The sequence below is a fragment of the Aspergillus udagawae genome, assembly GCF_001078395.1.
Source record: "Aspergillus udagawae IFM 46973 DNA, scaffold_2, whole genome shotgun sequence".
Lineage (NCBI taxonomy): Eukaryota > Fungi > Ascomycota > Eurotiomycetes > Eurotiales > Aspergillaceae > Aspergillus > Aspergillus udagawae.
In genome coordinates, this window is record NW_025091265.1 from 2,845,339 (window position 1) to 2,869,497 (window position 24,159).

At 51.0% G+C, this 24,159-nt stretch overlaps 8 protein-coding genes across 8 annotated transcripts; 4 read left to right on the top strand and 4 right to left on the bottom strand.

Annotated features, from left to right (window-relative positions):
* Nucleotides 1-267: 267 nt before the first annotated feature.
* On the top strand, nt 268-3,450 carry Aud_003318 (formin-binding protein HOF1; the record flags this gene model as incomplete). Its single annotated transcript, XM_043288271.1, has 7 exons — nt 268-310; nt 375-479; nt 540-826; nt 892-1,104; nt 1,158-1,256; nt 1,308-3,198; nt 3,281-3,450. 7 exons carry the CDS (start codon nt 268-270, stop codon nt 3,448-3,450), a joined length of 2,808 nt encoding a protein of 935 aa, XP_043144206.1.
* A 1,678-nt stretch (nt 3,451-5,128) lies between these two features.
* Aud_003319 (DUF4870 domain-containing protein) lies at nt 5,129-5,870 on the bottom strand (the record flags this gene model as incomplete). Its single annotated transcript, XM_043288272.1, has 4 exons — nt 5,129-5,199; nt 5,253-5,355; nt 5,405-5,447; nt 5,503-5,870. The coding sequence occupies 4 exons, from the start codon at nt 5,868-5,870 to the stop codon at nt 5,129-5,131; spliced, it is 585 nt and encodes a 194-aa protein (XP_043144207.1).
* A 310-nt stretch (nt 5,871-6,180) lies between these two features.
* Nucleotides 6,181-7,010, bottom strand: Aud_003320 (DASH complex subunit DUO1; the record flags this gene model as incomplete). Its single annotated transcript, XM_043288273.1, has 2 exons — nt 6,181-6,651; nt 6,714-7,010. 2 exons carry the CDS (start codon nt 7,008-7,010, stop codon nt 6,181-6,183), a joined length of 768 nt encoding a protein of 255 aa, XP_043144208.1.
* A 750-nt stretch (nt 7,011-7,760) lies between these two features.
* Nucleotides 7,761-9,218, top strand: Aud_003321 (uncharacterized protein; the record flags this gene model as incomplete). The annotated part of the gene is made up of 2 exons (XM_043288274.1): nt 7,761-8,560; nt 8,618-9,218. 2 exons carry the CDS (start codon nt 7,761-7,763, stop codon nt 9,216-9,218), a joined length of 1,401 nt encoding a protein of 466 aa, XP_043144209.1.
* An 817-nt stretch (nt 9,219-10,035) lies between these two features.
* On the bottom strand, nt 10,036-12,551 carry Aud_003322 (Mcm10/DnaG-type zinc finger protein; the record flags this gene model as incomplete). Its single annotated transcript, XM_043288275.1, has 2 exons — nt 10,036-12,491; nt 12,548-12,551. The coding sequence occupies 2 exons, from the start codon at nt 12,549-12,551 to the stop codon at nt 10,036-10,038; spliced, it is 2,460 nt and encodes an 819-aa protein (XP_043144210.1).
* A 585-nt stretch (nt 12,552-13,136) lies between these two features.
* On the top strand, nt 13,137-14,408 carry Aud_003323 (uncharacterized protein; the record flags this gene model as incomplete). Its single annotated transcript, XM_043288276.1, has 1 exon — nt 13,137-14,408. One exon carries the CDS (start codon nt 13,137-13,139, stop codon nt 14,406-14,408), a length of 1,272 nt encoding a protein of 423 aa, XP_043144211.1.
* Nucleotides 14,409-14,917: 509 nt separating this feature from the next.
* Aud_003324 (galactokinase galE) lies at nt 14,918-16,627 on the bottom strand (the record flags this gene model as incomplete). The annotated part of the gene is made up of 3 exons (XM_043288277.1): nt 14,918-14,954; nt 15,031-15,912; nt 15,972-16,627. 3 exons carry the CDS (start codon nt 16,625-16,627, stop codon nt 14,918-14,920), a joined length of 1,575 nt encoding a protein of 524 aa, XP_043144212.1.
* A 4,747-nt stretch (nt 16,628-21,374) lies between these two features.
* Nucleotides 21,375-23,672, top strand: Aud_003325 (acetolactate synthase catalytic subunit; the record flags this gene model as incomplete). Its single annotated transcript, XM_043288278.1, has 4 exons — nt 21,375-21,541; nt 21,613-21,711; nt 21,780-21,847; nt 21,922-23,672. The coding sequence occupies 4 exons, from the start codon at nt 21,375-21,377 to the stop codon at nt 23,670-23,672; spliced, it is 2,085 nt and encodes a 694-aa protein (XP_043144213.1).
* Nucleotides 23,673-24,159: the final 487 nt, after the last annotated feature.

Here is a 24,159-nt window from a genome sequence, read left to right on the forward strand (position 1 = left end):
GATCAGCTCAACTGAGCAGTCCTTCCAAGTTCTTCACAAGGTCTATTCTGCCTTGCTCTTTTTATCACCATTAGTATTTGAGTTTTGTCTTTTTGCGTTGGTTACTATTGTGTTGTTGTTTTATCTCCTCGTGGTGTCTGATATCTTATCTCGTGCACTGCGATATCCATCTTTACGACTATATTTTCCGGTCCCACCCCTTCCTGAAGGCTTGAATGAGAGCGACCTAGAAGTGAATCATTTCTTGACGGACTAGTGTCTGCAAAAATGCCGGGAACAGTTGCAGAGCCTCCATCAGTGTCCTTATCCTGTATGATTCGCATTGTAGTCTCGTCATTGATGCCATCGGAGTGGCTAACTACTTTGTTACCTAGTTGCCAACAACTTCTGGGGTAAAGAGGATGCTGGTGTTGGGCCTATGCTAGATCGCATGCATGGCGCGAAAGTGACTTGTGATGAGCTCAAGACATTCTACAACAGTACGTTAGAGATCTAGCGCAGATGCTACCTTATCGATCAACTTCTAACGAACCGCGCAGTCCGCGCCGCGATCGAAGATGAATATTCACGGAAGCTTATGGCACTTTGCCGCAAGCCGCTAGGGACACACGAAACAGGCTCTTTGCGGTCGTCGTTCGATGTTGTTCGTGGTGAGACGGAATCGATAGCCAAGTCCCACGCCGCAATCGCAGCACAGATGAAGCGAGAACTTGAGGAGCCATTAATTGCTTTTGCAGGCGGATCGAAGGAGAGAAGGAAGATCATTCAGACAGGAATTGAGCGCCTTCTCAAAACCAAGATACAACAGACCCAAACGGTGAACAAGGTGCGGCAATGCTCGGTCTTCATAATAATGGCATTGTAAAAGGACATTGATTGACATGATCCTAGACACGAGACCGATACGAGCAGGATTGTTTGAGGATTAAGGGTTACCTCGCACAAGGACATATGGTAATGGGGCAGGAGGAGCGTAAAAACAAGGCCAAGCTTGAAAAGACACAAATCCAGCTTGCAACCAGCAGCAGCGAGTACGAGGCCGCAGTCAAGATCCTCGAAGAGACTACCGGTCGTTGGAATAAGGAGTGGAAGGCAGCCTGTGATGTACGTCCTGCTCTGAACATGTTTACTGGGAAATAATGCTAATCGACTAACAGAAATTTCAAGATCTCGAAGAGGAACGAATCGATTTCACCAAGAGTAGTCTTTGGGCGTATGCAAATATTGCATCGACTGTGTGCGTTAGTGACGACGCTGTATGTTATGAACCTCCTCACTGAGATGATCGGAGCTGACGTTGTGATCAGTCTTGTGAGAAGATTCGTCTCTCGTTGGAAAATTGCGAAGTTGAGAAAGACATTGTCTCTTTCATCAAGGAAAGAGGGACTGGACAAGACATTCCGGATCCGCCCAAGTTCATCAACTTCGCGAGGGGCGATATGAACGACACAAGCTCAGAGCTGTCTGAAGAAGATGGATTTTCTGTTGCCCAATTTCAGCGTACTATCAATCCAGCATTCCGTAGTTCCTCTCCGCAACCGTCAACTTACGAATCTCATCATGAGCCGCGGTCTGAACTGGCAGCCAAGCCGGATCACAATACCCCTGCAACGCCTGCCAGCAGGGAAGCTACGGTCACTCCGCAAAAACCAACGCAACCTCCGGCCCCTCTGGACCTTCGTCGGGGAGGCCATCTCCCACCAAACTATGACCCTAACCAACACGGAGAGATTGCGACGGTGCCGCACAATGCATATCCGACGGACGGAATGACCATGTTCTGCCGCACTGGACCTCCTTCAGAGCGTAGCTCGGGAAGCAACAGTGCTTATCGCCCTTCGAGCCGTGATTCACAAAGTGAGATCTCTAACCCAACATCAGTGTCCAGCCAGGAGCCTCCCAGCGCCAAGCAATCTCCAACGAAGCCTACCAACGGGGTTGCGCTTCCAGGTCTCGGTGGAGACAAGCAGATCCAGAAGAGAAGAAGTGCTTTCTTTAGCAACAGCCCCTTCCGCCGCAAGAGCCGCCATGATAAGGACCGTAATTCTGGCCCCTCGCACACCCCTACTCGAAGCACATGGGAGTCTCCCACAAAAGAGGTCACTCCAGTCAAGGCACCTCAGGCTCAGCCACCGCCAGCGACTGTCTCTGACAATGACCGGCCGATGGAAAGTCCTGAGCCGGTAGACCCCAGGGCGAATTTCCAACTTAATGTTGGGAACAACGTTTTTGATGTCGCTTCCCCAGACAAGGTCACATCCAAGAAGGCTGCTCAAACGGCCAAGGCTGGAGAGGAGGAGCTTGACCCTATCGCCCGTGCTCTAGCAGATTTGAAAGGCGGTGGAAAGCAGTCCATGACCAGAGTGTCCGCCGACAGGTATCATGGCATTGCCACACCTGTGCCGTCTGCTCCTTCTTCCAACTACAGCGATGCACCCGTGGCGACTCCCCCTCCTGCATACAATGATACGTCGATCAAGAGACTTGATGCGCCGCAGCCCGCCTTTACTTCTGCGCAGATGCAGAAAACGACTCAGAAATACACTGGTCAGACCCAAAGTATGCTCAGGGGAAGTGGTAATGCTCCAGCTTTGGCAAGCCGAAACAGCGCGGAAGTTCCTCGAGCGAAACAGGACATCCCTCGGGCGAAATCTCCTGTTCCGAGACGCAGCGCCAGCCCACAAGTTTCAAGTCCCCAAGTGATCAGTCCACAGCCAGTCAGCCCTCAGGTTGCGCCTGCTCGTGTGGAGACCCGGACGAGCCATTACAGTAGGGGCGCGAGTCCGAGTCCGAGTACGTATCAGACAAACAGTGTCAGGAGCCGCTATAGCAAATCGCCCTCGGTTTCTACTCCTCCTCAGCGGCCTGTTGACGCAGCACCGTCCCCGCGTGAATTTCCTAGGCGAAGCTCTCCAAACCCGGCGGCGGCACGAGCTGTCTCTCCTCAACCACAATTCAGACAGCAGACGAGGCCTTCCAGCGCCGGTGGTATGGAGTTGCAACTGTCTGGCGGTAGTAGTGGGGATATGTACGGCACCAGTTATGACAGCTACGGCTCTCGGGGCAGGGACTCTGGTCGGCCTATGTCATATTACGGCGATGGTGGTAGCCAGGGAGGCAGATCCAGGAGCAGGACTGTGGCTGTCGCCGACCCTAGCAGGCAGTTTAGCCGAGACGGACGTCCAATTCTACATTTTGGTAAGTAGTGAAATGCCCACAGCACTCAGACCTGTCTCCAGTCGACAGCAGACACCTGAGCTAACTTTCATCCTTTTCGTAGCACGCGCTTTGTACAGCTATACCGCCGCAATACCCGAAGAGCTAGGATTTGCCAAAGGCGACGTCTTGTCTGTTATTCGGCTTCAGGACGATGGCTGGTGGGAAGCCGAGATTACCACTACTCGAAGCCGCACAGGTTTGGTGCCGAGTAACTACCTTCAAATCATCTGAATGATGTGTCTCACGAGCAGCCACGATCTTTGACCTTTATGCTTGGTTATGTTTTTGTTAATGATGAAGATACCAATCTTTTGTACCTCGATGATGATTTTTATCCCCTGCGGTTCCAGCTCATTCTTTTTACGAGCAAACTTTCGATTTTATTTCCTGATCTCGCCAGTGTAACATTTACGATGGTTTCTTCTTGCCCCCAATCTTCTGTCGGCCTTTCTCTTTCATCATATTATTTCTCACAACCCAGCCATTATTTTCCCTTCCCGCTTTACTCTGTCTGTTTCCTGTATGAGATTGTTCTTGCAGAAGTTGTGTTTATGCCCTGGCAAGTATATGCTTGACCATGGTACAAGGTCAATAATACCCAACTTTTTTGTGTCTGACTATGCCTAGGCAAGCACTGGATGGTTTTCATCCATTCTGTTAGTAAAGCCGTCTTCCTAACGCCGCCTATGCCCATAAACCATAAAACTAGCATCTTTTCCACATGTTGCGCAATGAAGTGAGTCAACTGTACAGAAGCTCTATGGAAACCCTCAGTCTATGACGTAGATAGTATCCCTCCAACTCCTCAATACCACCCGAGAACGCCCGTTTCCAGTGCTAGAGAAGAGAAGAAAGCAACCCATGCAATAGACAGTATCCCAGCCAAATTCCTAAGACTCAGATCTAATCCACCCTCCCGCACCCAGGAACCATACACGCAAATCCCTCCGCCGATCTCAACTCTCGCACTACAGCCTTCCTACAATACGGCTCAGTGCAGGCATGGAACCCGCCGTGGATGGTGATCGATCCATCGCTCAACGCGTCCAGAAGGAGTCTGCTGATAGGTATGGCGAGGAGGCTGTGGCTGTCGCTGTTGCTGTAGCTTGGAGACTCAGATGAGGACTCTAGGATGGATTTCGCCGTGCGGCAGGAGATGAGGACATGGTCGTTTCGGTGGCCGCATGTGTTTGTGACCCGGTGGACCTGGCACATGCTGGAGTTACTGGAGCTGGAGCTGGTAGGATGGGTTCTTTGGGTTAGGGGTTAGGTGATTCACTGTAGGATAAAATGGGTATAGATGATCTTAGACTGACTGATTTCAGGGAGAGCTTGGATGAATCTCTTATGGAGAAGTGAGGTCTTTTCAGCTTGAGCATCTGCGTATAGCGTGATGATGCCCGGATGCAGAGAGCATGTGATGGACATTGAGCAATGCGAAGCCAGCAGTGCAGCAGTAGGTTGAGGGAGATGAGATGGTACGGTGAAGGGTGATGGAGGCACGTTGTAGCCTGAATCTGCGCCGAAATGCTCTTATATCAGTGCATGTTAGGCTGTTAGTCTGGAATTATGCTCCCAAAAGATAAAGGCTCTGTGAATGAACTTCAGATGTCTGTAAATATTAAGAAATATTCTCTGTTAGTGTTACAGACGGAACAATGCATAGTACACCCATAATAACAGGAGAGTCATGTCAAATGCACGCTGAAAATGGTGACCAGGGCAGAACATAAGGATCGCAACATGAAGTAAGGACAGGCGACAAACCAACAGGGAACAAAACAAATGCTGTACATGAATCCTCACTTTCAGCCAGGCAACTCAGATTCAGCGCCATCGCCATCGAGAGAGAGAAAACGCAAAAGGGTATTACAACACGATATGCAAGACCGCTGAAGCAAGATCGACTCTACTCATTATCCACAAAGGAGTTTGCGAGACGCCCAAGTATAGGAACCTCGAAGTGTTCAAGCGTGTCGACTGAGCTGCTGTCAGCACAGTATCGATGGTCATGATCCGCAGTGAGGACTCACCATCCCGATAGGCGCGCATGCTCAAAAATCCGATCAAGCCGAGGTCGCAAATAAACAGGAGCCAGGAAAGAAAGCTCGACCAGGAGAAAATAAGATGGACAATCTGCTCCGGGATAAGTGTTATGATCATACCAATGTCCGGGTGCACTTACAAACATGACTGTGAAAAGCATACTCGATTGCCAAGCATGGAAACTGCCATATGTCAGCCATATGCACAGATCTGATCGTCTCCTAATCGTATCCATACCGAACATAGTCGCTCTTATGCTCCAACAGCAGGAGGAATACCCCACCCGCTGGAGGGAGAAGTAGATATGCCAGCATAGCTTCAACGTCCATACGGATCGGGAGACTCGTTTCAAAGGCTCCTAGATTCCATCTTCCACCCTCGATATCTCGTCCATACCCATGGTTTCCTTGTCCGCCGTCATGGCTCTGATTCCCGCCTGCAAAATGACTCGGAGATGGGAGACCACCTGATTGCGCACCAGGGATCGGGGGAGACCCGCGCGGGGACCGAAGAATGGGTGATTTGATACGATTTGCGTCGCCTAGTGATGGCGAAAGGGCTCGCTCGACTTCGGGAGACTCATCTTGATAAGGTGCGAAGTTCATTATGGGTGCAGACGGAGTGCAGCCAGAATAGGAAGCACAATCAAAGAGCTGAGCTTCTTATCGGAGTGGTGGATGCAGCTGTTTACTTATCGCTAGCTCGTGTTGTCTTGGCGCCTCAGGCAGAATGTCTTTTATTTACATCGCTCTGCTCACCACATGACCTTGGCGCAGGCTCACAGCAGTGACTGCAATTGATGAATATGCACATATATTTGTCTATTTAGTTTGGGTATCCCGTTCTGTCATTCCTTTTTCACTCGCTTCAGAAAAGTATTGTACACGAAGCAATAAGACCAATCAGATATCTACTCTATGCTCTCCCACGTCCTCGCGCGACACCCGTTCCTCTTGCAATACCACTCACTGGCCTGCGCGTGGATGCCGTCGTAGAAGTACCGCCTCGGCTCGCTGCAGTTTTTGCTGTGCTGGAGCTGGTTCCGGAGTAGGATACGCTCGGAGTTCTTCCCAGGCCAGTGCTTCGGACAACTCTACCTCTAGTAGTTGTTCCACGCGTCCCTCTAGCGCTACCTGTCAGAGCTCTCTTCTTCTCTTCCTCCTCTGCCCTTCGTGCTGCTGCTTCTCTCTGCTGCTGCAGCTCTCGTTCACGTCTTTCTGCGGCCTGTTGGCGCAGAAGCTCCTCGTTTTCCATATCCGCAACATCCTGGAGTGCGCCTTGCCAGTTGGGATTGAGTATCAGTCGCTGGTTATGCTCGGTTTGCGATAGAATACGAGTCCACGTGTTGAGTAGAGTTGAAGCAGAGTCAACAGTGCGCGCAACGGTCTGTGCGGACCTATATTAGCAGGGACTTCCCTTTGCTGGCAGAAAGAAGTACGTTGACATACATCCATATTCCCTTTCGCACGATCTAAACTACCCAATAATCCTTCGATCACCTGATTGATATTCCGGACGGTCTGTAATTCATCTTGTAGCGCGGCTTCGCGCGCTTCCTGGCGATCGAAAAGCGTTTCCCCATCGTGAGAGGGCCTGGTCTCGGGTGTAGTGCTGCGCTCCTCTGGGACTTTATGGCGAGTTGGCTTGTTGCTTCGCCTTTTTGAGGGTGAATTCCAGAGGTCATCGGAATCATCATCGGACAGCTGGAGCCTGTCCATCTCCTCCGCTGTACTGCGTACTGCCATGGGTTGTAGAAAGTCTGGTGTTATGCGAAACTCGCGTCAAGAGTGGGGTTGAGCGTGTCGGGTAAACAATTGTTGATGTTTGTGGTGAATTGATTTGGTAGTGGATTGCAAGTAGATGGTGAGGATGCATAAACACACGACGATAATCCCTCCGGCGATAGATGTTTATTGTGTTAGGCTTTTGGATCAAGGTCTATCTAGACTAGGTACATCATCGATTCGTTAATACTCTATCTTAGCGGTGGTGGGGCATTCAATTGGTTCAGCCTCTTTTTCTTCCCTTGTTGATGCTACCTAATAATTAGCGGTGGCTGGTTTCGACGTCAAGCAACCGACCGGCCTTCCCCCCTTCACCATCTATTATCTATCAACCCTTGGTTGCAATTCTCACTTCTATGTTTCTCTTTATCTCATTTTTGAGGATTAATATTCATTAGATCGGTTGATTTAACTTAAAGGCACACTTCGCTCCTTATTGCGCGTCATCAGTCAGAAAGTCCCATTGATTAGACGCTCCTTCGGTTGGGTTGTGCGTGTTGCGAGTCGCGCGTTTTTCCTCCCTTTGTCTCCTTCGAGCCAGCCATCGAGCCATCATTCGATCATACGACCAACGGCGTTCCGTTTTAGCGACACAGATAGTCATTGATCCGGATTTATTGTCATAGGGATCTTGCTGGAACGTTTGGTGTACCTCTACACCTTTACTGCAGGAACAAGTTCTGTCATTCGACGTGTCTCACACAACACACAATGGCGACGACACCCCCTCCACCGTCTACTTTGCGAATTCCTCCTACTCCTCGACATGGAGCTGGCTATGACCAATATGAACCGTATTCTACTAGATATTCGACGAGATTGGCCGGGCAGCGGGCTTCACGAGAGTCCCGCACTACTCCTCCGCCCAGTTTCGCGGCCGCTCACACCAAGCCCGGCCTCAGAAGCGCGAAGAAGCAGAGCAACGATGAGTTTGAGGCATTGTCGCCTCCCGGATCGGTATTCGGATCTCCCCGCAAGAAGCATTCGGGCCAGACCAGAACGTCTGCTGTAACACATTCACTGGAAGACCACCCTGTGCCAGACAGCTCAGACCCCTTCACCACCGCAGAACTCTCGCATACTCAACAACGTCCTCTCCAGAAATACCGACCCACCATGACTGACGGCATGCTGCCCACGCCTGCTAAAACTCCACGAAAGAAGGCAGTTGGTGCCGTCGGAGACACTGCTCGCACTTTGTTTCCTGCAGCTCAGAGCTCGGCGTCTTCGCGAAGCAAGAAAACCAAGAAGGACACTGCCTATTCTTTAGACAGTTTCATTGACAATGCCACACGAGGATCTTCGCAGATTCAGATCTACACCGACTCCCGTGATCGAATCCCGGAAATTGACGAGAGTGAGGGAAACCCTTTCTACAAGACGCACAACCACCAGGAATCTACCAGCCATGTGACTGCGCGTGCCTTTAGAAGGAGCAGAAGAGAGGAGATGAAGCGCGATCAGGAAGTTGATGAGGCGATCAAACGGAAGGATGGAATGGTCTACGTATTGTGAGTATTACCCCGTTTCCGCTTTCCTCGCTGGGCTTAATCTAATTTTCTTAAAAGTCGAGGCAAGAAATTGTTTCGTAAGTTCACGGAAGACGTCGAAAGTGACGGAGAAGACGAGAACGATTTGGGTCTGCTCGCAGCGCGTCCCGACTTGATCGACTCATCTATCAACACCACCGTTCGCCCCTTGACTCGCTCGTCCATCAAGCCGCGTGTACTTTTCCCAAGCGCCAATGACCGTGGTCATTCAGAGCACCATATGAGCGACTCTGACGAAGAAGCGGCTACCGACATTGACGAGCACGTGCTTCACAAAGAGCTTGATGATGACGCCGATCAGGCCACTGATGTCGAAATGCCACAGCGGCCGGTGACTCCCCCATTGAAGTCTACGGTTGCGACGCCCCCGTCTCCAGGTGCTACTCTGCGTTCCCTGCGACCTCGAGGCAAGCGAGAGGGCGCGGAACACTCAGAAATACCAGATGCGCCCGAAACCAATACAAAGCGCGTCAGTCCATTTGCTGGTTGGCTGCGCAAGAAGCAGACTCCAGGGAATGCTGCTTCCAAGGCGAAGAAAAGAGATGCAGACGCAGCTGCTAGTCCTGGTGGCCCTGCAGTGAAGAAGACGAGAGGGAACAGAGACGCCCCTGCGTTGTGAGCTCATTCGCAACGTCTGGATCATGAATGATTGTATTTTCTCTACGCCCGTGGTTTTCACTTCGCTTTTTCGGGTATTGCCTTAGGCTGGTCTCCGCTTGATGTTTGTCTCTTCGAAAGATCGGTCTTCTTTCTTTGCCTATTGAACTTGAGCTGGGATGGGAGCATGGGTACGTTATTTGGCTGGAATCTCGCGTGAGGATTGGCGGGATGGAGTTATTCTTCTTTTTCACTTTTTCGGGCGTGTCGATTCCACTTTGCGTTGAACTAGTCAGAATTAGATATCCCAATGAACATGAACTCAGATTGTCACCTATTATTGAAAAGTAAACTTGTCTTACAGGTGGAAAGTCAGGTATATAGGCATCTCTGCTGACCTGCGTAAATATTCAGTACTCTGCCGTCGACCTGATGGCATATGACTACGGGGTACAGGTTGAATTGCAGAGCTCTCAAGGCTCAAAACCAATCATTGCTGGAGAAGTCATAAAACGTCGAATAGTACAACATAGTCCTGCTACAAGTACCACCGTATCATCAAACGGCATGACAAGGAGAAGCGAAAAATTACAAAGAAGGAACGGCTGACACGAGCGACGACAAAAAAGTGCAAGGAATGGCTTATTGAAAGCAAAACAGACTCTCCATGGGGCGTTCCTAGGTATGAATTGAAGAGATGTTCCCTCGACATTGCGCTGTTACAAGAAAGGCAGGGTGACTTTGTTCTGTCCAGATAAGTGAAACGAGGCAAGGAGTGGGTATCTAGTTTGTAGGTGTGTGAGGAAAGAACGATGTGCGCAGTATGCAAGTGGTTTCATTTATCGGATGATGTCTAGTTCATCGTCATCGTCATCATCATCATTAGGTCTTGTCATGGCATTAGAGCTGCCGCCTAGGCTGTCCCGTCCGGCTTCCTTGATACCGTTGGACGTTATGAATCGCGTCTTCTTCACGCTGCCACTGTGCTGTTTGTCGCCGTCGTAGGCGCGCTTCAGAGGGCTGAGTTTTACGGCGTTTGCTCTCCTGAAGCCCGTTAGGCCGAGGCTGCTCGCAGAAACAGGGGTGGAGGCCTCGAAGCTTGATCTCTCCTGTGAAGATGAGGCGCCGCTTTCGGGATGGGAGGATGTTGCGGGCTTGTTTGCTCTTGCGCGGAGGTACTCGGCGCCCACGTTGCCAGCCCGAGAGGTGACTAGCTTCTGAGTGATGTCTCGTTCGCGCTGCTGCTGCACAAGACGTCTCCGGAAGCGTTCTTCCTTGCTTTCCGCCCCACGGCCCATCATGCCTGCTGCGATGAACGGATCTTCGTCATCGGCGTCGATGAGACTGGCGGCAGATTGGCCGGGCGCCTTGTGGCGGGAATGTTGAGCACCGCCGCCTTGAGATTTGGGAGCGGGTGCAATGTAGTACAAGGACTGAGACCCAAGGTCGTACTGGGGACCATTTGGCTTCAGGCCGTTGGGGGTTCCTGGTTTCTTCCCACCCGCGAAAGCCCCAGTCCGTGGACCTGAACGGCCCCCAGGACCAAACATGCCAGTGCCACTGTTGACTCCCATCCGTTGTGATTGCGCCCGACGGACCTGGAGATCGAGGTGAAAATCGCAGAATTCGGTCTTTCGGCCATCCACCCATGATTGGCAAGTCTTGCCGTCCTTCCTGACAGCTTTACAGAAGCCTATATCCTGGGCATATCCAACTTCGAGAATCTTATCATCCGATGAGGAAATGGAGAGGCTGAACCTGTTGGTGTCTATCTTATTTTTGGGAGGTGGCATGATGGTAGGGTTCAGGATGGCGATAAGGATGCCTTCGGATAACCTGTAATATCGAGGAAATGCAGTGTCGAACAGGAACAAGTCAATTGTCCACTTGAGATCTGTGAGCGTGATAGCCATATATCTGTTGCTGTTGTTCAGTCCATCATCAAAGGGATCAACTTCTTTTGCAGAGACATTTTTGGTATCCTTGATTTGTTTTGGCTCCGACTTTGAGGCAACTATGCCGAACACAACGTAGTCTCCGTCAATCTCTTCGGGAAGCTCAAAGTCTGGCGCTCTCACTGTCCTCAGAAGGTCTGGAATGCGAAGGATCTTCTTGTCGGAGAGGGTTCTAGCTAAAAAGGAGTGTGGTAGTATTCGATTCGACAAGTGAAGCGACGAGTACGGCTCAAATTTGGACGAATCTGGTGTCTTCGTTGTTACCTCGTCTCGAGCTTCGTTGTCAAGATCGGAAAAAGAATCCCCACGAGACTGAGAGGAAGCCGGTCCAATTTCGGATTGATTGGGTAGCCTATGGGAAAATGGTCGTGACCCCTCAGAGCCTGCGCCCTTGCGCACAATGGGTGCAGTCTGGCTTCGTTTGATGGAAGGCTTGAGATTCTGAAACGATCGCACGACATCGTCTCTGCTGAATGTCTCGACTGGACGGCTTCTGGTCGGTGACCTGGGAGGAGCGTTTGTTCTCGCCTCAACCGCTGCTGTCCTAAATGTCTCCATCTCCGTCTTGTCGAACTGGAACGCGGAGCTTCGGTTGACCTGAAGCCTCAGTTCTCGTTCCCTGCGAGACTTTTCAGCTGTTCGGCTTTCAGCAATCCGCTCACTAAACGTCTTGCCCCGTTTCCCACCCTCCTCGGCAGCGAGCATCTGCGCGTGAGATGCGAAGATATCGCCGGAGTGAGACATGAGAGCTTCACGAGTCCCATGCATACTTGTTGGTCGTGTCCCCAACCGGGAGCTTGGCGGACGTTTGAGACTAACATCGCTACCTTTGAGGCCCTTGTCGATGCCGAGAAGATATCTTCGCGGGGACGCAGGTTCAACTGGAGGAGCCGCTCGTCTGACTGGCGACAAAGGGACTTGAACATCATCCGACTCGTGGCTGCGAGTCGTTTGGATGGGGCTCCTAAGTCTCAATACCTGCTCTTGTGACCGCGACGAGAAGCTAACCGCCGATGCTGGTCTGGACTGCGTATCGTTCGAGTCCAACGTGTTTGAGCGTGCGCGACTTTTTTGAAGCTGCTTCAGCTTCAGCTTTGCTTCAATGGCAGCAAGCTTGAGCCGTAGCGTCTCTTCGTCTTCGTCTTCGTCTTCGTCGTCCAGGCCATCAATAGCGTCGTTCAGTTTTTGATTGACTCGTAGATTCGGAGTAGTCCTCGAGTATTTCAAAGGCGACCCCATATTCTCATGGCGGCGTCGCATATCTTGATACTTTCTCCGACCATCGGGAGAGCTAAGAAGTGCCTCCCTAGGAGATTTCGGCGGCCATGAGGTCTCAACCACTGAACAATTGCGGTGAGTTTCGGTTAGTTTACTGTCGCAAGTAGGGAAGAATCACCCATATACAGACAAGGGATGTGCACTCACTGCTGGTCATGGCAACGCCTATTTCCTAGTTTCTCACAATCAAGTGATATTGAGAAAGGCTGAGTGACTGTGTCACCGTCTATTTCTTACGCTCCTTGGCTGATCCTGGCCATGGTTTGTTGGGATGCGGGGATGGAATCAGAGCACCGAGGTCAATCAGAAATTGAGAGCCCGGGTGCGAGTAAACCAGGAAACTGAAGAATCAGTGAGCAACAATAACAATACTACCCCGTGTTTCAAAGTTGAAAACAACCCCTTTCTTTATTCTGGTGATCCCCTGTCATCAGCAAGGCGCAAGACAAGAAATTGAATCTTCCGATGCTGCAAGTGGTTGTGTGCAGCAACAGCGCTGATTGGCCGAGCAAGTCCTGCGCGTGTCGCGTCCGCAGAATGGAAATTAAACCGACCTGAAGCTCTGACGCGTTGAGAGCAACCCCTTGGAGCTACCGTAAAGCAACAAGCTTGTACACGGTCATTTTTACCCAACTGTCTATTGTCGTGCGATGTGAGATAGTTATATCGGATAATATACATACTTCGTCTCCGAGAATACTGCCAAAATGCGGACGCGATCTACTGCTCCATCTGAGCAGCCCGATACCGAACAAAAGAATCTCAAGGTGCCGACTACAGCGCAGACTCCCAGCAAGACATTCGTTCTCCCTTCAGCTGCAGGTGACGATTCCAGATTCATAACGTTGCCCAATCCGCGAACTGGAGAGCCCAGTCGCTACTTCTTCTGCCCAAAACTTGGCGTATACGAGTTTACCGTCGTAGGGTCCACGCCGCAGTTTCCTCGGAGTATACTATTCACTCCCAAACCAAACACGAAATCTTCCAATGGCGAGGATGACCACTCCCAAGCCAAGGGGACTATTTCCAGAGTCGCCGAGCTGTATGTTGCAACGCCAATTGATGTCATGTTCTTCATGATACCTCTGCTGGCCCCAGCCACATCGACGCATACCAAGAGGCTTTTTCAGCCGCTCGACGATATTATTGATTCGCAGGACGACTTGGCCAGTCATCTACGGCGCATACTCTACAATGAAGATTTCCGCAGTGTCTTACAATCGCGAGTCGAGGCGGTATGTGACTCGGTCGAGGCTGGGGATGAGAAAATGTTCCGCTTCGACGAGGGCAAGCTCCTCAAGGAACTCATCGCTAAGGCGGAGCGCATAGTGGCCCAGGGCCTTCCAGCGAGCTTGGAGGAGCGATTTGTGCGTCAAGCATTGGTTACACCCTTGATGTCCGTCAAGCGAGAGGAGACCATCATCGGAGGCACGTCATCATTGGCAGATGACGGCGAGGGAGAGTCCCAGGACAAACAGGAAACACAATCCACAACCACTGCCTCTGTCTCAACACCCTCAGGTGTCTCAACGCCTGCCACCGAACTTTCCGCCGAATCAAATCTGGAATCCACCACCAGGGACAATATGGCTCATCTGCTGAGAATCTCCACCGTCCTCTCCTTCATCAAGGAATCATATATCTCCCCCCAGCTTTGCGCTAGATTAGATGAGCTACTTGCTACACCCGAAACACCCGTGGATTTAAAACCCCTCCATGACCATCTTCAGCATATAGCAGAGCTGCGAGCGCAAGCGCTCGCGACTCAGTCACTCGGAGATTTCAGTCGCAAGCGCGGTGCCGACGACGACGAAGCTGCAGAGTCTCGTGCGGAGAAAAAGCGCCGCAAAGAAGAGGAAGAGAAGAAGAAGAAGGCCGGAGAATCCCGCGGTGTGAGAGACCTGAAGAAGGTCAATACTGCGGGAATGAAGAAGATGAGCGATTTCTTTACCAAGGCAGCGCCCAAGAAGAAATCCTGAGTTTTTCTCGCTCTATCCCAACGATTGATCAGCCGCTTCATCCGCGACTATTGTTCCGAACGGTGACGTGGCGGACGGTAAGCCTCCGTTTTCAGGAAAGCCAGAAGGAAGCCATTTCTTGGTACAGACTTCGAACGACCAAACGTGGTCCTATTTCCAGTACCAAGGCAAGCTTTGAGGCCTGATAAGCGCCATGACCCAAGCATGATTCCTCCTCCTGCTTGCAGTCCACACGCTTCTGTCCGTTGAGGACAATACTGCTACAAAAACCAGATCCACCCATGCAACATACCGACCGGTTGCTGTCAGATCGAGTGGACTCTGTACTGAAATGTAAGATGTAAGGAATCATACTCAAACTATGCCTAGCTACAATAGATGTCACAGGCATTTATGTGTTATATTCTCCTGGATCTGGATTTAAAAAAGGCATCCAATGGCCCTAGACATTAATGTGAAGAGTACAGAATCGCTCAATGCTTTATTTTCTTTCTCGTCATATACATCTCCTAAATCTTGACATTGGCAATGGCGGCTCCAGTGATCCTGGCGGGAAACAGTCAGTGAGTCAATGTCCTCGCTTGGAACCGTATAGACATTATCCAGACAAGGGTACACATACATGAAGGATCCGTTAGAAGGCTTGCTGATAACCATCGCTTGTGCCAGCTTCTCCTCGCCGATATCCGGGAACTTCTTCAGATAATACTCTTCCTTCAAGGCCTTGGTGACGGCCTCGACCTTGGACTGCGGCAGCATATGGACAGTGCAACCTCCCCAGCCAGCACCCGTGAGGCGACTTCCCCAGGTCCCGGCGCGGCGGGCGATGGCGCAGATCTCATCGACTTCCGGGGCACTGCAGTCGTAGTCCGTTCGGCAGGACTCCTGGGACTCGTTCAGCAGCTGGCCCAGATAGTGGATGCGCCTCTCGTCCAGGGTGTGGGCCTTGGCCAGGCAGGCCTTGAAGTCAAGCACGCGCCGGGCTTCCTTGAAGCAGTGCAGGGCACGCTGGCGAAGTAGGAAGCGCTCCGCCTGGACCGGGAATGCGGAAAGGAACTTGGCCTCGAGCTCGGGGACTGTGATGCCGAGCAGCTTGGCGATCTCTTCCCGGGTGTATCCCTGCTCCTGGGTCAGGAGCTCCATGGTAGACTGGATCACGGAGTCAATCTGGTATTCCAGAGGGTCCCCGAGGCGGCCCTCCTTGCGCATGAATTCCTCGTGGAAGTTGCGCAGACTATATCCCAGCGAGCTGTTGTCCTTGGTCAAGGTGATGCCGTGCTGCGCGGCCAGTACCACAGCGGCAAGAGTGCATTCGGCCACGCGCAGATTGTAGTGACGGGGTGCCGTCTCGGCCTTGTTTGAGGTGACGAAGCTCTGGGCCATGAGGAAAGTGATTTCTTCATCCGCCTTGGGAATAGGGACATGTTGAACGGAAAAGTTAGGGTAGAACTGAGTATAAAGAAGATATCCGCGACGTGAGAAGATGGAAGCCGCTTGGTCCATTCTACAGCATAAAGCTAGTTAGCTCACAATACGATTTGCGCCTGTGGATTTTTGACTTACCCTCCTGAGTAGACACCAACGGCTCTCTCCGAAACAACAGCCAGGTCGAGCAAGTCCTGCTTCGAAACATCGTGATCGTTGGCCTTCATGACGGCCAACGCACTCGCGCAGACAAAGGCTGCGCTGCTGGAGATACCACCGCCTGGAGGCACATTACCATCCACCAAGACCTCGAAGCTTGCTGGTGTAAACGAGCCATCCGCCTTCTGCTTACGCAGGAACTTCAACGCGCCCGAAAGACCAGCCTTGAAGTAGTTGACCCATTCATGCTTCTTGGGGTCAATCTCGATATCGGTATCCCGAGGCACAGTGAATTCGCGAGAGGGGAACTTTTCGGGTAAAACATTGGAGATTTTGACAAAGGATTCTGAGCCAGTAGGAGGAATAACCTTGACGGCGATAATGACGTCGACACTTACAGCTGTCGGGAGGACGTCGTATAAATTGTAGTCGATGTGCTCTCCAATGATGTTGACACGGCCAGGGCTGCGGGCTACGAAATCTGGGCGATGGCCGTATAGTTTGTTGAATTGAGTAACTAATCCATTGAACCGTAACTGGTGCTCGGGGGCAGCCGAAGTAGCAGAGGCATCGTCTGTAGCGTAGACCTCAGCTATGAATTCTGTTTGAGGCACGAGTTCCTGCGGGGTTGCCATGGCGGGGTAGCTGAGTGCAAGATCAGGGAGGGGATAAGATCAGAGGTAATTTTTCGGGGAAAAGAAGAAAAGCAAGATGGAAGTGAGGAGATCAGAGAAACGAAAACAGGTGTACCCGACAACACACGGAAATATTGCTGAAGTGCCTGGGTGGGAAAGCTAGGAAACTAATCTATCTATGTCATAGGGGGAAACGTGGGGAGGGGCCGAGGGGCAGAGACACTCACGAGACATCGATGCCTCAATAATACCTTAAAGCCTTGGATGTTAGCCTGCTAGGGTGGGGATGCCCGAAATGACGGGCAGCAAGGCCAGCATCAATGTCCCGGAGGTCCCGTGCCTCTCACTGGATGAAATGCGTGTCGCATGGGGCCCTGGACGCATCTCGGTTAAATTCAACCCGGAGATTATCCCGTTCCTACAGTACTACTTTAGCTTTATCTTCTACCTTAGTACGTACTCCGTTTGGCTCACTCGACGGAATAGTTTCTCCGTCTTCACCGGCTCCCCGATTTCTCCAGCTTTTTTTTAGACCCTAGCATAGGCTACAAGCTTGCCTCGAGCTAGATGGTACTGACCCCACTGGCCCCCACTTTGCCTCCGTATGGGGCTTAGGGTTCTCAGTTACGCAATTGTTGTGTGCAGTATGTTGCTATACCGAGAAGCTCACGATCCATCCAAATAGAAGTAGGATTTGCCTTGCAATCTGATCTCCTATAACCATGCAGACTGCGCGTTTGCTCCTTGAGTGTTTTGCTGCCTGTGTGTTTGTTCCAGCCTTTCAATACTTTCTTCACTTCTCAATCGGTGTTATTCATTCACTCTTCTGCAGTACTTACCACACAACCTTTTACCATTCTTTGAACGCATCCATTCTCTTCGTTGAAGTGTTCCCTTCTTCTGTTTGGACTCATCTCGTCTTCTCTTGAAGTTTTGACCTCATCAATAATAGGACAAAGACTGTAGACATAGCAATGACCAGACTAACCCCAAGTCCATAGAGATACGCTGATTGACAGGGCAGACCGGAAGATGTTGACAACTGAAAGGAGCCATCATACAAGACACACCTGTGCCTCCGGCAAATATCAAGCTGTCCAACGTCCAGGTGTTGCAACTGATCACAAACTAACGTCAAGCATATGGGGACCGGAGATTCCAGGGACTCCACAGCAGAGCAGCTTCAGAGGACCATCCTGACATATTTGAAGCACTACCCTCAGGAAAGATACTTGGACCCTTCCTCGCACATAAGAAGGCTCCAGACAGATGCAACTGATGTCCTGACTCCTCTGGTGGCCAATGGCCCCCGCCGAGCACAGGCCGATGGTGCTTATATCTTCAGCACTTGTCCAGCCAAACCTTCCTGACCTACCCTTCGCTTCCCTGGGGAGATCCCTGCATGGAAAGAAACAAACATATAAAGGCTATTCAGTCAGCAATTAACGGCATTGGAGCTAAGATCAAGAGGACCAACCCATCCACCTGTTCTATATATCCGGTTGCTCAGACCTGGTGTTCGAGGATCTGGTGCTGAATAATACCGTTTGCCTACTTTAAGTGGCTTTTCTAAACCGCCACACCACTCATCCTAGCGAATCCAAATACACAATCGTTCACGGCTATTGTTGATGGTGTGGTGCGGTGCAGGAGGACAGAACAAGTTTTGTCCATCCTGGAGGTAAAGCCGATGCCTAGGTTCGTTAAAGAGGCTCCTGTTCGGATGCAGGAGACGGCGGACGCCGTTGGATGGCTCAAGCACTAACCAGGGGGAGTTCCGGAGCTCCAGAACAAGAGGTAGATATAACTATCACTATTAACATGATTTTATAAATACGTGGCTAACAGATCCGTCGGCTCATAATTTATCAGGGCTTCCATGAGACATTCCTCACCCTCATGACACCAGGTACCCGTTACGTTGAGTACCTGGAGAGGATAGTCCCGACCACCACCGCCGAACCAGAGGGATTTATAGCGAAGCAGTCCCCTGACCTTGGAGCATCAAGAAGGAGACTGAGCTCCGAGGCCTCTGCCTAGCACTGCTGGCATTTCGGTCAGCCGCTGAGGTGGCGCACTAAATCTTTCCGTGCGACCCCAGCTCCGGTCCCACCGGTCTCTACCCTTGACCCATCTGACTATACACTGCGACTGGACCAGACCTCACAGTGGATGGAGTGCTCTTACTACGTCTTAGAAAGGCTAGAGTGTCTGGGAGAATCTCCATAGGGCTTTAGGCCTCGCAACTACTGTCACTGGTGACCCTGTAATTCTTCCTTTGCGACCCTATAGGAACGGCCCCCTGGTTCCACTAAGAGGGATATTAAGTAACCTCGCAGATGTTGAGGGAAATTGTGGACCCTGTTTCTTAAACAAGACAGGCAACATTTCACTGACAATGTCTGCTGCGGTATGTTTTGGACAAAGGCAGTCGTCTCGCTCTGGCCGTCTTTGCCGGGTGCCTTTTGGAAGTTGAAGACCACAGCCGCACGGGTGGTTTTAGTGGATACTTAAATCTCCTAAGTCCGGAATTTTTGGGGTTGGTTCATTTCACGGTAGTGTATGTTGATGACCTATCCTCACGCTGTACGCCATTCATACTTAGAACCATACTGATCAATTATGATACAGCTGTGGGAAGCGAGGAATGAAGAGTCTCCCTGTAGACTAGGTTCAATGGCAGATGGGAGGCATCATCCAGTTTGATAGGAGAGTAATGGCTGGGGCAAGGCCTCAGAAAGCTTGCAACAAAGACAAATGAGTTGCAAAACAAGGGCCCGCCATCATCTTGTATATGATACAAAGATAGTTTCACAATGGTTGGACAGTTTGAGGCGCCATACTGAGGGCACCGATGCCCTTATCAGTGACCTCATCTGACTGCCCGCGGTAGACTCAAAAGGGGCCAATGGTCCTTTGCCATTAAGATAATGAAATGAGACAAATCTTCTTGCTTTATCTCTTTACTGGCCCTTGTCTCCATGCTCAGACGCCAAACCTGTTCCGTAATCCTTGGAAGCCCATAGCTTCACTCGATGGTACCACCCCAGTCGCTGTCCACTGTGCCTCCATATGGTGCCTAGGGTTCTCAACAGGGAATCAAAGTACTATGCCGAGAAGCTTAGGATTCTGCACTCTCTTCTCTTCTGCTCCTATTTGAACCCAGGTCAGACTGTCCGCTTGCTCATGCTCTACGACCGGGAACGCGTAGAATGTATGAGGATCAAGAAGTGGACGGAAAGGTCGACGGAATGGCAAGCAGATATAATTGGGAAAAAGTCATGGAAGGGTCTGAAGCAAGCAGTTGTCTTTCTCCCTTTATATGAAAATGACAGACTCATCGCGAAGGTGGAAGACTTGGATTGGAGCATTCAATGCTGGTCGCAAGGCGTCTTCTGTCGCACGAGCCGAGAGCCAGCAACCAGTACTTCAGCCTAGATGAGCTAGAAAGGGCCCCATCATTGTTGATCTGAGTACTCAGTAATAAGGTACGGAAGAGCAATCAATCACCTGCAAATTATCAATAACAGCTGACATGCGGGGTTCGAAGAAGGTATTCGGTACCTACGCCGAGTAGCTCAACCTAGTCGGAAATTGATCCACTTTGACTGATGATCAGGCCACTGGGCGCTGCTATCTTAAACTAATATGGCCTGGTCTGGCATTGGAACATTGTCTCGCCATGAAACTCGAGTAACAGACAAGTATGAAATTTTACTCTTTGCATCGGCGAGTTACATTGACCAACACGTTCTCATGCTTAAGAAGCAGATCCAAACTTCAGTTATTGAACGGTCGAGTACCCAAGATGCTGTGTCCGTGGCATTCAGCGGATTCAAGGACTGGTGAATATGGATATAGTACCTTCGTGGGTCCGAAAAGAAACCCCTAAGGATTTGATTCCCCAAGGAATACCAGGCCGACATCTACCCCGCTTCTAGTGCAGCTATTCTGCGCAAATCCGTCTCCAGGAGCACGGTCGCGGTCATCGCTGTCGTGGCGTTTGGAGCACGTCTTGAAAAATGGCTCTTGCTATTAGAAGCATTACAAGCTCAAGACCAACCGAGGGTCATAGACGTTGTGTCCTACTCAATATCAACAGGACGACAGGCGATATATCCTGGAGCTCATGATGCCGAATCACTAGTACGCCCTTCCAAAGCGCTAATCCTACGTCTGCCCAACGACAAGCCGCACGCAGAAAGACAGAAAGTCGATTGTTCAATGCGGTGAAGGATTCCCCTTCCTCGAGCGATTCTGGGTGGCGTGCAAGATTGTCCAAATCTACCTTAAGCTGGGATGTACTGCGATATACTGCATCTGTCAATCCATTGGTCCGTAACTCGGCTTGTATGATCAGCGGTGGGTGTACATGCTCCCCGGTGATTTTGTAAGACAAGCATCAAGCTGTTGTCTGAAGAGTCAAGGTCCTTGTGCTCCGTACCTACTCCGCATTTTGAGTAATCGACCCAGCTGCCAATCAGGTGATGTACAAACAAGCGGATGGACGCCGAACATCGGAGTCCGCTGTCCAATAATGGCGTTAAGGTGATTGGCCTTAGACCGCGCTAGGCCGCTGTCGGTTAGATGGTCCAGATGCTCTCCCCCGAAGTCTGACTCTTCACTCGGCCTCTTTTGGGTCGTCTTTTTCCCTACTGAATTTCTGGTCCAGCAATTCCATCTCCTCTCCTCTCTCCAAACCCTCCATTTCTCTCTTATCTTGGCCTGGCAGTCATCCGCCATCAAGATGATGCCTCTAAGACCATCAAAGAGCGCTCTGCGCTCTTTCCACTACCAGAAGTACATTGCTGCTGGTAGAAGACCGTTTACCTCTTCGTCCGTTGCCGGTACGGTTTCGCCCCACCGCTTGTCTGCTCAAAAGCGCAACCAGAGCACTGCAACAGCTGCGGCATCGTGAGTTTTCTCTTTGGGATAGGACTCCCAGAAAGTTCTTGTGCGCAGACATTGACATTTCAATGCTTTAGAAATTCAAGACCTATTCCTAGTCCCGCCTTCAACCAGGAGCCTCATCGCAATGAAGTCTCACCTCTGCAAAATCGGCAGCTACCCGAGCTGGACGACTCGTATGTCAATCCAGAAGGCGTCATATCAATTGATTGTCTAGAAAAAGCCTAATTATTTTGATGTGCAGGTTTGTCGGGCTTAGTGGTGGACAGATCTTCCACGAGATGATGCTCCGACTTGGTGTTAAGCACATCTGTGAGTCATCCCTCGCTTACCAGCTTTTTGTCAAGTCCCCCTTCAACGGACGGTATACTGAACTCGCGAACTAGTCGGCTACCCCGGTGGTGCCATTCTCCCCGTGTTCGACGCCATCTACAACTCTAAGCACTTTGACTTCGTTCTTCCTCGCCATGAGCAGGGTGCCGGACATATGGCCGAAGGTTACGCACGTGCTTCTGGAAAACCCGGTGTTGTTCTCGTTACTTCCGGACCAGGAGCCACCAATGTTATTACACCCATGCAGGACGCTCTTTCTGACGGTACCCCAATGGTTGTTTTCTGTGGTCAGGTTCCTACTAGCTCGATCGGTACCGATTCTTTCCAGGAAGCCGATGTCATCGGTATCTCGAGAGCCTGTACCAAATGGAATGTCATGGTCAAGTCCGTTGCCGAACTCCCTCGTCGGATCCAGGAGGCTTTCGAGATTGCCACCAGCGGTCGCCCGGGACCCGTTTTGGTCGATCTTCCCAAGGACATCACCGCTGGCATCCTTCGCAAGCCCATTCCCATGAACAGCACCATTCCTTCCCTCCCCAGTGCTGCTACCATGGCTGCTCGTGAGCTCAGCATGAAGCAGCTCGAGAACAGCGTTGACCGTGTCGCCCGCCTGGTCAACATTGCCCAGAAGCCTGTTCTGTATGTAGGGCAGGGTCTTCTCGCTCACCCAGATGGTCCCAAAGTGCTGAAAGAATTGGCGGACAAGGCCTGCATTCCTGTCACTACCACTCTGCAGGGTCTTGGAGGCTTCGATGAGCTTGACCCCAAGGCTCTTCACATGCTGGGAATGCACGGATCTGCCTACGCCAACATGGCTATGCAGGAAGCGGATTTGATCATTGCCGTTGGTGCCCGTTTTGACGATCGTGTGACTGGTAATCTCTCCAAATTTGCTCCCCAGGCCAAACTGGCTGCCTCTGAGAAACGTGGTGGAATCGTTCACTTCGAAATCATGCCCAAGAACATCAACAAAGTCGTTCAGGCCAACGAGGCGGTGGAGGGCGACTGTGCCGAGAACATCCGCCTCCTGCTTCCCCATATCAAGCCAGTCGCTGAAAGACCAGAATGGTTTGCACAGATCAATGACTGGAAAGCCCGCTTCCCCTTCTCTCTGTACGAGAAGCAGACCCCGGAGGGCCCCATCAAGCCCCAGGCTTTGATTGAGAAACTCAGCGATCTCACCGCACCCATCAAAGACCGCACCATCATCACTACTGGTGTGGGTCAGCATCAGATGTGGGCTGCCCAGCACTTCCGTTGGCGCCATCCCCGTACCATGATTACCTCTGGTGGTCTCGGTACCATGGGATACGGCCTTCCTGCTGCTATCGGCGCCAAGGTTGCACGCCCCGATTGCCTTGTCATTGATATCGACGGTGACGCTTCGTTCAATATGACTCTTACTGAACTTACCACGGCTGCTCAGTTCAACATCGGTGTCAAGGTCCTCCTCTTGAACAACGAAGAACAGGGCATGGTGACACAGTGGCAGAACCTGTTTTACGAGGACCGGTACTCGCACACCCACCAGAAGAACCCGGACTTTGTGCCCATGGCTCGGTCTATGGGTGTCGCTGCTGAGCGCTGCACTAAGCCTTCCGAGGTTGAGGAGAAGCTGAAGTGGCTGATCGAAACTGATGGTCCTGCTCTACTTGAGGTCTTCACTGACCGCAAGGTGCCCGTGCTCCCCATGGTTCCCGCTGGTAGCGCCCTGCACGAGTTCCTGGTCTATGATGAAGCCAAGGAGAAGGAGAGAAAGACCCTGCTGAGGAGTAGAACCGCCCCCGAGTACCTTCACAAGTGATCATGCAGACGCTTTCGGCATTGCAACATTGCTTACTGATCTTTCATCTTTCTCTTGATATCCATGGCGTTTCTGGCGGGTTCTAAAACGCAACTGGGGCGGAGATGTATGCTTAAAAAGCTATCCAGCCTCTCACACGAAGTCTTCTTCCCGATGAAAGTGGGAAACGATCATAAGGGGGGACTCAAAAGTGACACTCTATTCGGTCCATTTTTCTTAACAGTCCCTTCTTTTTCATGTTCTCTTGGCATGTCAATTGTAGTCTTGCGAAAAATCTGCCGTGGTTCCTGTCGCACATTAGCTTGTATATAATGCACATTATCGTTACTTCTTTCAAAGGTTACTTAGGTTGGATATCTTCCATGTATGTCTTAGGGAAGAATGGGCAAAACGATGATTGATATCACAGACTGTCTCCGAAGATTTGAAATAAGGAATAACTTGTCTACATCTGTGAACAGACAGACAGTCCATACTGCTCTGCTAA